At 38.3% G+C, this 15,527-nt stretch overlaps 1 protein-coding gene across 2 annotated transcripts in view; it reads right to left on the bottom strand.

Annotated features, from left to right (window-relative positions):
* Positions 1-15,527, bottom strand: part of HBS1L (HBS1 like translational GTPase) — a 57,101-nt gene that overhangs the window by 36,641 nt on the left and 4,933 nt on the right. For both annotated transcript variants that reach the window (XM_048490215.1, XM_048490206.1), the window contains exons 3-4: positions 15,250-15,378; positions 10,810-11,004 (exon numbers count right to left, since the gene is read on the bottom strand). In XM_048490215.1, the coding sequence (XP_048346172.1) occupies positions 10,810-11,004; positions 15,250-15,378 (324 nt within the window). The remainder of the gene's footprint in view (positions 1-10,809; positions 11,005-15,249; positions 15,379-15,527) is intronic.

Here is a 15,527-nt window from a genome sequence, read left to right as displayed (position 1 = left end):
CAGCTTGGGTCATTCCCATCCACTCTTACCTCCAACCATAACTGGGAAGACTTAAATCTCTTTAGCAAATGTTGCATTATGCTCCTAACTGTTTGCAAAGAAACCAGAGACAATCTGTTACAATTATAGAGAAAGACAGACAGGGAGGAATGAGAATGGCCAGCCAATGAAGCCACAGGCCAAGCAAGTCAGGGACCAGAAGACAAAATGCCACTCCTGTCATCATGGGTCTCCAAGCAGCCACTTGTGCTATGAACCAGTCCTGGCACTAGGAAGTCAATATACAACACAGGACAATGTTGTGTGTCCCTGTCAACAACCTTGCAACAGATTTCTGGATCAACGGAACTTTCAGAGGTCTTCAAAGGCAGCTTCATATACAATACAGCATGGTAATCCAAAAATGATTGCAGAAAGAATAGCTGTAGCAAAGTCATTCCTATCCAAGGTGACGCGTGACTGGTATACTGCCTGAAGATGGTAAGAAGTACTTTGAGCAGATAAACCACTGGAGTATCCAAATGTAAGGCCAGATCAAAGACAGAGAGTGTGTCTGTGTGTGCTGTCAAGTCACAGCTGATTTATCAAGACCCCTTCTGGTTTTCAAGACAACAGACATTCAGAGATGGCTTGCCATGGCCTGCCTGTTTGTAGGCTGACAGAGTTCAGAGAGAACCGTGACTGCCCTAAAGGCACACAGCAGGCTTCAGTAGAGTAGGGAAAACAAATGCAGTTCACCAGATTAGAGTCTGCTGCTCTTAATCCATTACATCACTCTTTCTCTTAATCAAAAAGTATCTGATCTTTAAGGGGACTGCCACTCTTTGTAGAACAGACCACAACCCACCATGTTGGCACTCTGGTCTAAACAACTCTTATTCCTCTTGAATGGACTGAGCTCCTATTTATTAAAGGACGTGACCAGCAGGCTTAAATAAACTCTCATACGACGAAAAAATAAATGGCATAGTATAGACCCAAAGGACCGGGGGGAAGGATGTAGTATCCAGTCAGTTATGTCCTACAACTTCTCAATACAGGGGGAAAAACCCAATGTATCACCCTAAACATATTAAGATGCATGCCAAGAACATTACAAAGACCATCATAATACATTCAAACAGCCATAGCTTAACAAGGCAGGCTATCGCAATATCTAGCGCTCTTAATGCCAAAAGATCAGCGCACAGAAAATTTAACGAATCCTATTTGGGACTCAGCCAACAAAACTTCACTGAAACAGAACTGCTTTACAAGTTTACCGTATTTTTAATATCTGCATGAAACACTAACTGAAATGGTCAATTAATGCTACATTGAACAGAAACAACCATAGTACTTTGAATGGAATGTCCCAGTTATCACCTGTCACTTAAACTCCAATTTGTTGCAGATACATAGATACATTAAGCATGTAAAGAGGTTTGAGTGTACCTTTAGTCTCATTTGAGACATAATTTCTGATAATAGTTCTGATCCAAATCCAGACCACAGAGAGAGGTTTCATTCAGATGTTACAACTAAACCCCATTAGTGGAGAGTTTAACAACAAAGACACATTTGTAAAAAAAACCTTTTACATATTTTACGTATTTCACAGGAATAATACAATCATATGTACTTCACTGGTTTACTCCCCTCTCCCTTCTACTTTTAAAACGTCACTACTACAAGACCCCCATTGGAATGGCTGGGAAAAGCAAGTTCTATATGTACAATGATTCCACAGCAAAACAGGCTATTCACATACAAAACATTCATTAGAAGTACAGTACGGGTCAGTTATATCCTGAGTGAAAGGCTGATTCCGCATGGGCCAAAAACAGTGCTGTGAAAATGGTGTGAAAACCCTTTAACACCATTTTAAACCCTTTTACACCATTTTCACACTGCTGTTTTTGGCCATGCGGAATCAGCCAAAAACTTTGTTTGCCAACTTCAGTCTGATTTAGTTCTAAATTCTTCATGCAGCAGTTAACACTCTTATAGTGTGAAACTTTAGTTGAAAGGCTGTGATGAAAAAAAGATAACCCCTTTAGTTGAAGGAATCCTTTCAGTCCCTCCTGTTAGATACTATGACAGCTTAAACTACTAAATGTGTGAAACAATACACACACAGAATTAGTTTCAAATTGCTCTTGGAAGGTGTTCATTGAACCCTCAAATGTTCTCAATTAAACATACCAAAAGACATTCCATATCAGGGACACATATTTCACAACTGTAACAACCAATGTATAGCTAAATGGCAGCTTCCTAGGTTCTCTTCTGTTTGCAAATGTCTTGGAAACTGAACAGGAGTTACCTTGAAAGATCTGAACTGTGTGGTAATATTTATGCTAAGATGACTTTTATGCTATACCTGATTCATGCTTTTGTATAATAAAATATTATTTATGTTAATCTGAAGTTATTTCCAAAAATCATACAGGTTGCAAAATCACACAAAATCACAATCAGTAGGTTGCAAAATCACAAACATTAAAAATGCTTGCACACCCATGAGAGGCCTGAAGAGCACCATGTCACATTACCAAAGGCTGAGATGTCCCCAGAATTACCTTCAAAAATCTACCCTAAAATAAACAAATGAAACCAGATCATATAGATGGGTATTTCAGCAAGATACAGTAGTCAGTAGCATCACTGCCACTAAAAGATACAGGCGAATTAACATGGTATGATTCTACCCATCTCTTCCTCATATAACTGCCCACCACAGCTGCTTTAGTGCCAACCCCAGGTCTGAACCCAGAGAGAAATGGATCCAGCCTCCTCCTACTTCAGAGTACCACCACCACCACCTGCCCAAAATAGGGAGACTTGTGAATTGCTGACAGATAAAACCATTCCTTTATCCTGTTCTCTTCAGAAGCAGTCTAATGACTCTTTCTTTTAAGACAACCAGGACCCTCTGTCTTGCAAGATGACATTCATAATCACCTGACCCAGCTCATCATTCTTTTCCAGCCAGATACAGTCAGTTAAGAAAGGCCAACACGAAGAAGCCAAATGGTAGGCCAGGCTTCTTCAAACAATCTCTCTTCACTTGTGTTCCATAAGTGAAATGTATCCAAGCAAAAAGTGACAGCTAGAAGCCCTTGTAATAAATGTGTTTACATTCAACACTGGTGCCAAGGCTAGAGAAGAGACAAATAATTTAAATCTGCAAAATGCTATGGAAATGTGCCACAACTGTTGAGGGTTCCAAAAATGGTTAAGCAAATCTGCATCCAGCAGACCCACTCTTCAAAGTATTTCCACCAGACAGCTACAAGCAGATGCAATGACATCAGAAAAGTCCCTTTTCCTGTGCTGCCACCTGAGCTGCAGAGTATTAGTTTATATTCAGTTACATTTGGCTTTTGTCTCCTCCACTGGTGCTCTGCCATCCCTTGTTGTTTTACCACCCCAAGCTTCTCTGTATATCGGGGAGCTAAATGAGCTCTAGTCCCAGATAAGAGTAAGTGCTTAAGTCATTTTCCTATTCGACAGGACACGCACGACTGACAGGGCTGCCAATCATGTCATATAGTTTCCATCATTAAAAAAAGGTTAGTACACGACGTTTCGCTAGGAAGAAATTTGTCCATGACAGAAGGATAGACACATTCCCCCACCCACAGACCATCATTGCCCAGCAGAGGACCTGAGATTAATTGTATTACCTTTTTTTAATTTGGTCATATGGTTTCTATTCTACAAAAGGTTAGTAAGCTATGTTTTACTAGGATGTAATTTGTCCATGACAAAGGAATAATAGACACATTCCCCCCATCCACAGATCATCACTGTCCAGCAGAGGGCAGGAGATCAAGTGTAAAGTCTACTGTATCTGTGTGTGTATAACCTGAACTAGTACATAAACATCTTTTCCTTATGCAGACACATACAGCAGCACATTGTTCTTGATACACATAAAGGAAGTCCGTTCTACCTTTTTTCAAAGCACTGTTTGAAAATACCCTATTCTATCTTAAAGAAAACATTACAGGGAAAAAGTATCAGGAGTGTCATTTTTTCCAGTGTAGGTGTATACAGAGAATCTCAAAAACTAATGTTTCTCACTGTTTTTCACATGAGCCACTTCCTTTCTAAAGCCCACACATAGTTGCATCATACAGAATCTGTGAATCTTGCCAAATGTTCCCCAAGATAGATTCTTATACAGAATACTCATAAATTGTAAATTTCGTTGTGCGTGCACAATGACAATAAAATGCTTATGCTTACTCCACATTATTACTGACCTAAGACATTTACAAACAGTACCAGTGTTTGGTTCCATTTTGATTTCAAAGTTCCATTTTATGAGTATTCCAAATAAAAATGATTATTCATCTGTAGGACAACCATCAGTAGATAAGTAGATATATGGGACATACGTACACTCTCCTCTGGACATTATAATCAAACCTCTCTCTCTCTCTCTCTCTCTCACACACACACACACACACACACACACACACACACTTCTCGCCCCTTCCCCCAAAAAAATTTTACATCAGGAAAGCTAGATTTGATCAGTTAATCTCTTATTTTGCATAATTTGTTCTGCAGTGTTTGACATTTGCATAATTTATTTTGGCTTTATGGGCCACAGAAAAGGGGAAGATAAAAGATATACCATATGAAAGATATACCAAGTAACAGAAATCTGTACTGGTTTTTGACAATTCTGCAAGTATCATCTTCCCTCTTCCGATCTTATATTTGCAGCTATAAAGGGTTTCTCTGCTGTTGCTGAAACAAATATATACTGATATGTAAAGTGCCATGATATTCTGATACACAATATTTGAACCAGATGTTTAGAAGGGAGAGGGAAGTCTTGGGAAGATCTCTGCCACTTAACAAGAGCTGGCCTTTGTTTCTGTTCCTTCTTCTTACAGGTAAATTCAAATCTTTATTAATACAGTGACATACCAGAGTAGTTCTTCACAAATTCGTTACAGATATTTAAACTCAGAAGCAGCCAGAGGCACAACTTACAAGCAGGAGCCAAGAGACCACTATTCACAGTCTATGGTCTTGAGTGAGTTGGATCAACAGAGCCAAGACCAGCTCATGATGTTAGAGCTTTATTGTTTGTTTGTTTGCTTTGTGTTTTTATAAGCCACTCTTGAGTCCTCGTGATAAGAAAAGCAGAGTAGACATGCCTAAATTAAGTCAGGGCCTGTAAGAGCTGCAGTGAACATTTTGATTGCAATATTTTAAAAAACAAACAAATCTTCCCAATGGCAAATACTCCAACATACTGATGTAACAGTTGCAGCTCAATCCAGATTGGGGGGGGGGGGGGGGCGGAAAGGGCTGTGGCAGTGGTGCAAAGAGGGACTGTGGGCAGGCAAGAGGCATTTCCACAGGTAGAGTCAACAGTAGTCAGCTTCCACTGGGATTTCAGCATGGGAACACCTCTAGCACAATTATCTAACTTACATCATGAAAACACATGGCATATGTAATTTTTTTCAATAGTTTTTTTTTCAGGCAGTAACGGGGGGAGCTTTCCCCCACTGCTTGCTGCGCCACCTGGAGCCCCATGTGAGGGGGCGCTGTTCCCAACTACTACAGAGCTCTACCCCCCACACACACTGGGACTGAGCTGTAACAATAGCCACCATCACACAATGAACCCCAATTTACACTTCTGATACTGTAGGTAAGTTGAATATATTCTCTATATTATGGCAGCTATTCACCCAGCCATGTTAGACACCACAGCAAAGACGTTGAGAACTCATCACAGATACGCCATTTCCCATGACCATTATAGTGTATTTTAACTCAAAGACCAAACACTTAAACATCCCATCAAACAAGCCCTTATGGTGAGGACATATCAGTTGACATGCAGATGATGAAAGAGGGCAGGACGCGATGAGTCATTCCTCAGCTCTCATGGCCATGGATAAATCACGGCCTTCAACCTGGACACAGAAGAACTTTGCCTAAAGATATGATTACTGACAAGTCATGGCTAGGGCTGAAATTTGAAAACTAAACTGTCACACCAAATGTGAGAGGAAATTAGAATTATTTTAGAACTTTTACCACTGCAGGCACACAATTCTATTTTGCAAATCTGTTATATCCAAACGCTTGCTGTCAATGGAGTGTCTTATCAGAACAAGGCAACTGTATGAGTCTCAGAGTAAGATGTGTAACACAAGGACATGCAACAATTAATCCTAAATTTTATTAAGGACATATTTCACGCACACAAAAAATTAAAATGAGTTTTATTTTTTAAGACTTAATTATAGATGCAAACAAGATGAATTCAGGGTACCAGAGGTGCTGACTACATCACAATAATCTGTATTTTAAGAACACAGTATTTTGATTAATGCTTTTTACTACTTAAAACAAGACAATAAAAAATACTTGAGACTAAAAAAAACTAAAAACACTATTACATGCAAAATACAGTTTGGCTTTAATGATGTAAGGTAAGTATTAATGAACTATGAAAGTATAATCCACTTCTGATCTTCAAAGGGAAAATTTCCTCTCTTTCTGGGCAGCCTTTAGAATCCACATTCAGTGCAGTTTGCTGGTCATTATTTATAATGCAATTCATCTGTCCTGCTCTTCCACAGAATTTTGCTTTATGCGTTTTTACTATTCAAAGCAGGAATTATTTAGCAGACAGATGTTCTGGAGAAGAGCAGGACACAATCACTAGCCAACAAGTCATAAGTTGAAATCTGTGGGTACGCAAATCCAAGGGCTGGCCAGGGAAAAGACAGATCCTGGAAGCCCATGTCATTTTCCCTATCTTAAGCACAACAGTACCTGCAGCAGCATGGATCATGCCCCAAATATTTAAAGAATATTTATTACCAAGCAGTAACATTTTCTACCCTGAACAGCTCAAACAATTCCAGCAATCAAAAATACAACAACAAATGTAAGAAAATGAAATTTTATCTTTGGTCAAACATCATTTTTATGGTAAATATGTACACCTGAATTAAGAATTATAATATGACACCAGTATTTAAATCTACAGCATATTAATATGTACTCAATGGCCTTTTCAGGATCATATTAAATACTCCATATATTAAAACAGTGATCAAATGGGTAACTAATGAAACCCCCATAACCTCAAATGTTCTTAAACCATGCCTACCATAGAGCATTAAGCTCTACTTCCCATTTGTGTCCAAACAGAATCTTCCCTTCATTTTGTCCATTATCCACAGTCACAGCCAACTCAAGCTGCAGCGGATTTGAGATCTATGCCAGCAAAGAAAATGGGGGACTGGAATGTCATACAATTACATGTGATGACCGTAAGAAAATATAAAAATTGTGACAGGAAAACTGTAGTAAACATTTAGAAACAGAAGTATTGAATGAATCCCCTAAACATTTACAGTGTCAAACTTGCAAACAGGACAAAATAAAATACGGCTCCAAATATAATGAAGCCTCATAGTTTATATGCCAAAATGACCACATTTTGACATGGCTTTAAAGTGCATCAAGACCATTCATTCTCAGAGGCATAAAGTTAAATTAGGATTTGTCTGAAGATACAGCAATACTTATTATTTGTTCAGAATACTGAAACCAACAAACACAGTGAGTCTTAACAGTGCTTTATAAAAATAAAAGTAGTATGAACAGAACCAGAAAGTTACAAGTCAAAAAATAAAAATGTGTCACCTAAATTTAATCTAAGGACTTGTGCTCATCATAATAATAGCCTACAACATACAGCAAACAATACAGAATAAGGTGGTTTTGTTACCAATCTAATGTTTCCACATCTCGACAAAGATTCTCTTCAGAAATAGTGTTTAATTGGAGTAATTTTAAGGTATGTGTGAAAAATGAATGTGCCTATATAATAAACTGTGAACATTCAGCAAACATGCTTCTCATATGACTACTACGTATATTTACTAGTGCGTCAAACTGACATGTGACAAACACATTAACTGTTACTTAACAGATGCAGTGACTATGAGAGAGCGGGATATCCTAAATAAAGGGAGCAAATCATTCACAATATGTTTTTCGACAAGTAATACTGGTTTCCCCAAGTGTACAGATGGCTTACCACTGTGCTCAGCATGCAATTGCTTGCGTCACAGCTTTAATTTGTGAAGAAAAATATGTCTTTACAAGTTATCAATGTTTACAAGTTATCTATGAAATAACTTTACAAGTTATCCATGAAATGATCAACCAAAATAAAGCTGTACGATGCAATAGCACAGCTATATAAAAACATTCATAATTAAAAATTAACTATTAATTAATTCACAGCAATATAAAGATTTGTTCCCATATAGCTCTAAAATGTTAGCCTGTAGTCATAATTTTTTTATTATTATAATAGCTAGCCCATTCTTTCCTGAAAATACATTTCAATTGTTTAATAAAGATTTGACACCCTTACATCTTACTCCAATACAGACATTAAAAGACTAATATTTACTTCTACTAAACAAAGAGTAAAAAAAAATAAAACTTGGAATCCAGTGTATTGGTTTAAAATTGTACTACAAAAGTTTTTAAACCAAATATAAAGACTCAACTTTGTATTTCACAAACCTATTTTCTAATTTACAGTTCAAATACATAAAGTATAAAAATATTTTTCAAATGTAAAAAAAGGCCAGGTTCCTTATCATCATCATCACCATCATCTGGTGAAGGCTCTTTTTTGGCCTGCTTTTACAATGTCATCAGGAGATGGTGATTTGAAATCAAATGGAGTGATTTCTGATAAGGGGCCAATTTCATTGATTTTTACTTCCTGGATCTGCCTGCTGTATAAGAAAGCCTTATGAAGATTAACAATCTGATGCTTGTTTCTCCTCTTTGGAGGGTAATGGAGACATAAAGTCACTGCAAAGGCTGATGGTCTTGCAGAGAGCATCTTTGTCCATCTTTGTCCACTTCCTAAGAAGAATGATCTGAATTTCACTTTCCTTTTCTTGCTTCCTTTAGCTACAATCAGTTGCTGCCCTTCCTTCGAAAACAAAACTTCAGGTTTGGGAAACAGGTTATCCGATTGTACTTTTACATTTTCTGGAGATAATGTAGATTTTCTAATAAGAACACTTAGATCAATATCTGAATTTACAACTGCAGGTGGCATTGTTTTAGCCACATGAAATTTAAAAGGATTGATTGATGAATGGTGGCTATCAAATTCAGTAGATTTTGCAATTAAATCTGAAAGTGATACACTCTCAAGCTCTTGTTTTGGAGAAGCCCTGGAGAAAGTCAGAGAAGATAAAGATCCTGACAATTCTGTCATCCCAGATGAAATGTGAGGTTGGTTGGTTAGCTGTAGCGAAGGTTGTACATCTGTAGTAGTCAAGCAACCTAATGACTCGCTACAAAGATCAGATAAGGAGTAAGTTTTATCTGAGTTACTCTCTTGGTGTTCGCGCAGGAGATCAGCAAGCGATGAACTTTCAGAAACTGAAAAAGTTGAGCCACCAACCCTTGAAGGAGAACTATTGTACTCTTGAATATCCCCTTTTCTCCCCAAAAAAGATGGAATATTTTCAAAACTGTCAGTTTTCTTGCTGAACTGATGACTTATCTTATTGTCTAACATCAAATTCCCCAAATCACTTATTAAACCAGAAGGACTAACAAATCTGTCTTTACTATCAAGTTCTGAATTTTTCTGGAGTACAACAAGTACATTACTTTGGTCATCTGATGCGTCAACTGCTTCTTTACTTCTTAACAAGGCTTTCAAGTCCTTAACGCCTTTCAATTCTGTCTGATCCCAAGAAGACTTTCCTGATGGATTCTTTTCCATGAACTTAACTCCAGAACTAAAGCATGCATCAAATGTATGACAAAATCTCTCACTTGTACTAATTCTGTCAACTAGTGGGAGTGTGGCCTGCTTGCTAACTGATTCAGAAAGTGAGCTGTCATTAAGAATGTCACTAACTCGAACAGGAAGAGCTCCCAAAGACTTACAAGAACATTTTAAGTTTTCCTTTCTGACAGAAGGTATATGGACTTTTTTAGGTCCAAGGAAAGTTTTGTCACTTGAAGAATTAGAAGGATTTTCCAATCTGCCTACAGGATCACTAAGATCAAAACAATAACTGGCAGAGTCTGAGGTTTCCTGCAGCAAGTTAGTCAAGTTAGCTTCAGAAAACAGTTCTGAGCAGAATAAGTCTTACCTTACATGAGCCAACAATTCCAAGACAGAGGCAGAGTCACAGTAAACATAGTTCAATTTGGGACAAGGCAGGAAGGGCAACAGCAAAATCAAGAAAAAGAAACATGAAAAGGCATTTAATTAACAAACATTATTAACGCTATTTTTAGTTGTATACAAGCCTTGGATGTCTAAAATCATCAGCCCACAAATTAAATTAAATTTTTACATTACATTTAACACTGTTTTTCTGAAGAAGCTTAGAACTACTAAGCTGAAAATTATACAATTTCATAGAAATGATTAGTATTCCTACAACAGAAGTAACTAACTTAAAACTTCACCATTACCTAAGATTTTACTGAAATCATTTTAAAATTGCTAATCACATTTAAAGAAATATCCCTTCAAGACGAAGGCTTATCTGTATGGTACCTGCCCAAAGCTTTCTATTCAAGGTGAAGGCATAGCTAAATGTTAATCATGCCTTGCAGGTCTTTTTCCATTTAGCCTTTCAATTTAGTTACAACGAAAGGAAAATGCTTAAACTGCTTTAAGTCATTAATTTTAATTATTCACATATTACTCATACACAGCCTGCCTTCTACTGAGAAGAGCCACACACTAATTCCCACAAAATGTAAATGCAAACGTACCTTTTGTTGCCTTCCCTTGAATGACCGACTCTTCACTCTTGATCTTCATACCTTGCTTGTTAATTTGTGCTAGCACAGAATCCAAAGCTTGCTGCACATCAAATCTGCTACTCAATACAGCTTCCACCATCTCCTTCTCTGGCACAGACTCGCCCAGAACTTCCCTCATGTGGTCAAGGCACGAATCAAGCTGAGCTAAAACAAAATGATTACAAATTATTTAGGACAAGAATTTTCACACAATGGATGTGAAATAAATATTCAGCATTTAAAACTGAAGAGAGCTAGTGTAGTTTCTCTTAACCAACCCACGGCCATATTATTCTAGGAACAAGGCTTATTACCCCTTCCCTAGCTATCTAGAATGCTTTTTATTCCACCGGGCAATTTTATCACCATTTAGGAATTCGTAAAAGGCTGAATATTTACCAATGAAGATATTGTATTGTCAAAGGTTTTCACGGCCGGAATCACTGGAGTGCTGTGGGGTTTCCGGGCTGTATGGCCGAGCATTTTCTCCTGATGTTTCGCCTGCATCTGTGGGTGGTATCTTCTGAGGATGCCAGCCATAGTTGCAGGTGAAAAGTCAGGAGAAAATGCTACTGGAACATAGCCATACAGCCCGGAAACCCACAATACTCCAATGTAGATATTATCAACAAAAACAAAATCAACAATCAACAAAAACAAAAAAATGGATAAATCAATATGGCATCATTTAACAGTCCATTTTAAGCATTTACAGAAACTGTAATTAACTTTTAAGATAAACAATGCCTTTTCAAGCTTCAGGACTAAGCAAATGGGTATTCTAACTGCAAGAACTGAAAGTAAAGTGTTAATAAAAATCTGTTAACTACAAGCCTTTAATATTCTCTAAACCATGAATGGCTTACTGAATCTTAAACCTACACCCTTTTAGAAGGAATTCCAATTACTATATTAAAAATATAGGGAAACCTGAACAACTATTCCAAGTGGAAAGAGTAAGTGAACATTAGCCTTAAAGAAACAAATAAGGGAGAGATTCCTTTAAACAATTATGTTGAATACCATATTGCGACTGATGTCCTTGTCAGTGATAAATCTACCAGATTTCCTAAAAATATAATCCACATAGAGAATTGGGGGGGTGGGGGCAATATGGCGCCTTGGGTTGGCGCAGCAGGAGCACAGCTAAGCCACCTACTAAGCAGTTAACTGTGCCACAACCAGCCCAGGAACAGCACAAAATAAAAAGGCAGCGCGGTGGGGGAAAGGGGCTACGGCACAGGAGTGTGTGGAAGGGACAGGATTGGGAGCCCAACTGAGCCTGCAGTTAGCAGAGGGTGGAGGAGCAGGAGGGAGAGAGATGCAGAAACCAGCCAAGGGGAGGGGAAGGGGCAGGCAAAGCAGAGAGAGGGGGAGAAGGAATGGCACTGAAAGACTCTGAAGGGCGCTACCAGAGGATGGAGTGGGAGAAAAAAACCCAGGCAGGGTTAAGCCCCAAAATTTTAGCTTAAAGGGGGCGTGTGGAGAAACTGGTCATATCACTTTAATTTCTCCAATCTGTAGCTGTGTCAGCTAAAAGTCATGCCCAGTTGAAAACTATGTTCTTTCTGAAAAGGACCCTAATCATCTTAGTAAGTAATTACATCTGTTAGCAATTATGACTGTTGGCCAAGCTGACTCAGCAAATTACCTTGAGAATGTTATTGGTCTGTTCATACCACCTGACAGGTAGTTTGTGTATAACTACCTTTCAATGCTCTCATTAGAATCTATCTACCGTATATACTCGTGTATAAGTCGACCCGCATATAAGTCGAGGCACCTAATTTTACCACAAAAAACTGGGAAAACTTATTGACTCGCGTATAAGTCGAGGGTGGGAAATGCAGCATCAATTGAGGCATCAGTAGGTTAAATGTTTTTGAATATTTATTTCAAAGAAAAACAGTAAACTGGCTCTGTAAGTGGAAAAGAGGGTCAACAAGAACAATATGGTATCAACAATAACTTTAAAAGTACAAAAACCTTAGCTCAATCAGCAACCAAGCTAAAACACAAAAGTTAAAATCCTTCAAAACTGGATTCCTCATCATCTGTATGTCCAAATGCAACCCAACTTAGATTTTAAGAGGGATATTATCAGAAATGAAAAATCTAATATTAGCTTCCATTTTAAACAATGGGGGATGGGGCATCCCCTTTGGGGGTAAGTAACTTTGGATCCCCTGACCCAAACTTCACCAAACCTGGCTGGTATCATAAAGAGACTCTCCTGATGAGATCAGCCAGGTTTGGTGAAGTTTGGTTCAGAGGGTCCAAAGTTATGGACCCTCAAAAGGGTAGCCCCATCTACTAATAGCTCCCATTGAAAACAATGGGGAATGGGGGCATCTCCTTTGGGGGTCCATAACTTGGGACCCCCTGAACCAAACTTTACCAAACTTGGCTGTATCATAAGGAGAGTTTTCTGAAGGTACCCTGAAATTTTGGTGCCTCTAGCATAAAAACTGCGCCCCCTGCTGGCCGGCAAAGTAAAAACACACACAAAAATTTAATGACCCGCGTATAAGTCGAGGGGAGCTTTTTCAGCATTAAAAATGTGCTGAAAAATTCGACTTATACATGAGTATATACGGTATCTTTTTCTCTTCCTTTGTTTTCACTGCTGTTACTCCATTTTAATATACTGTCTGTTATCTGAAGTATTTTCAACTTGTTAATTGTTACCAGTTAGTCTTATCTGTAATATTTATTGTTATTCTCTGCTTGAATTAGCTGTAAGGAAAGCTACGCTACCGAATGTTTTAAACTGTTATAATTATATCTTGCATATGCAGTTATATCTGAGTTGTTTATTGAGCAGGAGCAGCTCTCAATAAACTTTAAAAATATATTTTTCTAAAAAGTTTTTGTGTGTCTGCATTTATGCGTGCATTTTTACAAAATCCTAACCCACGTTTCCTTGTTAAGAGTAGGCAGTAAGCTTACCTCTTTCTTTACAGTCGAGGCACCTAATTTTACCACAAACAACTGGGAAAACGTATTGACTTGTGTATAAGTCAAGGGTGGGAAATGCAGCAACTACTGTTATTGTTGAGACCCTCCTGATGATACCACCCAGGTTTGGTGAAGTTTGGCTCAGGGGGTCCAAAGTTATGGACCCTCAAAGGGTAGCCCCATCTACTATTAGCTTCCACTGGAAACAATAGGGGATAGGAGCACCCATTTTGGGGGTCCAAACCTGGCTGGCATCAGTAAGAGATTATCCTGATGATACCACCCAGGTTTGGTGAAATTTGGTTCAAGGAGGCCAAAGTTATGGACCCTCAAAATGTAGCCCCATCTACTATAAGCTCCCATTGGAAACAATGCGGGATGCCCCCCCCCCCTTTGGGGGTCCATAACCTTGGACCCCCTGAACCAAACTTGGGTGGTATCATCAGGAGAGTCTCTTGAAAAATCCCTGAAATTTTGGTACCGCTAGCCTACAAACTGTGCCCCCTGGCGGCCGACAAAATAAAAACCCTAAAATATTTTTTAAAATACACCTTGTTTGCGTATAAGTCGAGGAGGGCTTTTTCAGCACAAAAAATGTGCTGAAAAATTCAACTTATATGCGGTATATACGGTAAATTAAAACATAAGATTCAGTTGCACAGTCACTGGTGTTACCTTGGCTTTCCTATCCTGAGAATGGCACAAGCCTACTGGAACTTTGACAATAGAGGGTGGTCAAGACAGCATCAAAACTTTTACTTCTTCCTGTCCAAGGTGGGAGAGTTCCACCTTGTGCAATTCCCAAAATAGGGTTTAAGTCCCTATGTGCGCTGCCTTGCATCTTTTCTCCAATAATATTCTGGGACACATCCCTCAGACTTCAATGGCCCAATTTAGGATATCCAAATAACCAAACAGGCATCTTTTTCATTGGCAAGTGAGCACGTGGTCATCTCCATCTTGCCTATTTGTTTCCACAAAGGAAAACTCTTATTTTCTGTAATTTGAGGTGCTTATTGCTCAGGAAAGAATATCTTCTGTGAGACAAGGATCCTTTGAGAGTTAATGAATGTAATCAAACTTGTGGGGGGGGGGGGGAGAGAGATTTAATGATGCACTCTCAAGAACTTTGTTAAACTAAACAGAACACCTAAAAGCTTATACCATCCTGGATTGGGAAAGAAGAATTAGAGCTGTAGCACATTCACAATTCACCTTTCCCCAAATTATCATACAGCATAAAATAGAGGAAAAAATACCACCTCCAACACCACCTTTCAGATTCAGAATTAAGATGAATAGCTTCTTGTTTGACAGACTGCACTTACAGGGAAACAGCAATTCATTTCATTAATCAAAATTACACTGTTTGGATACACAACTTAAAAGATACAGTGATCACAAATGGAACTAAAATGAAAGAACTGATCTTAAGTATTTGTATATAATTACCTTTTTGAACTCCTGTTAGGCGATGACTAGAGATGCTGTAATTGCTACATTCGGTATCTTTATAGCCATATTCTTCTGTTTCAGCAAATGGCGCAGTATTATCTCTTCTTGAATAGATAAACTGAGCAGCTATGACATAAAACAACAATTTTGTTCAGTAGTGGTCCTATTGACCACTAGATCAACTGAATACTTTGTATTTTCGAACCTGATGCCATTTAGAAGAAAAAATTCAAATGCTTGAACTGCTGAAAACTTTATCAACCTAACAATTCAAA

The sequence above is a fragment of the Sphaerodactylus townsendi genome, linkage group LG01 (genome assembly GCF_021028975.2).
Source record: "Sphaerodactylus townsendi isolate TG3544 linkage group LG01, MPM_Stown_v2.3, whole genome shotgun sequence".
In the NCBI taxonomy this organism is placed as follows: Eukaryota; Metazoa; Chordata; class Lepidosauria; order Squamata; family Sphaerodactylidae; genus Sphaerodactylus; species Sphaerodactylus townsendi.
This window is presented reverse-complemented; position numbering and strand designations above follow the sequence as displayed.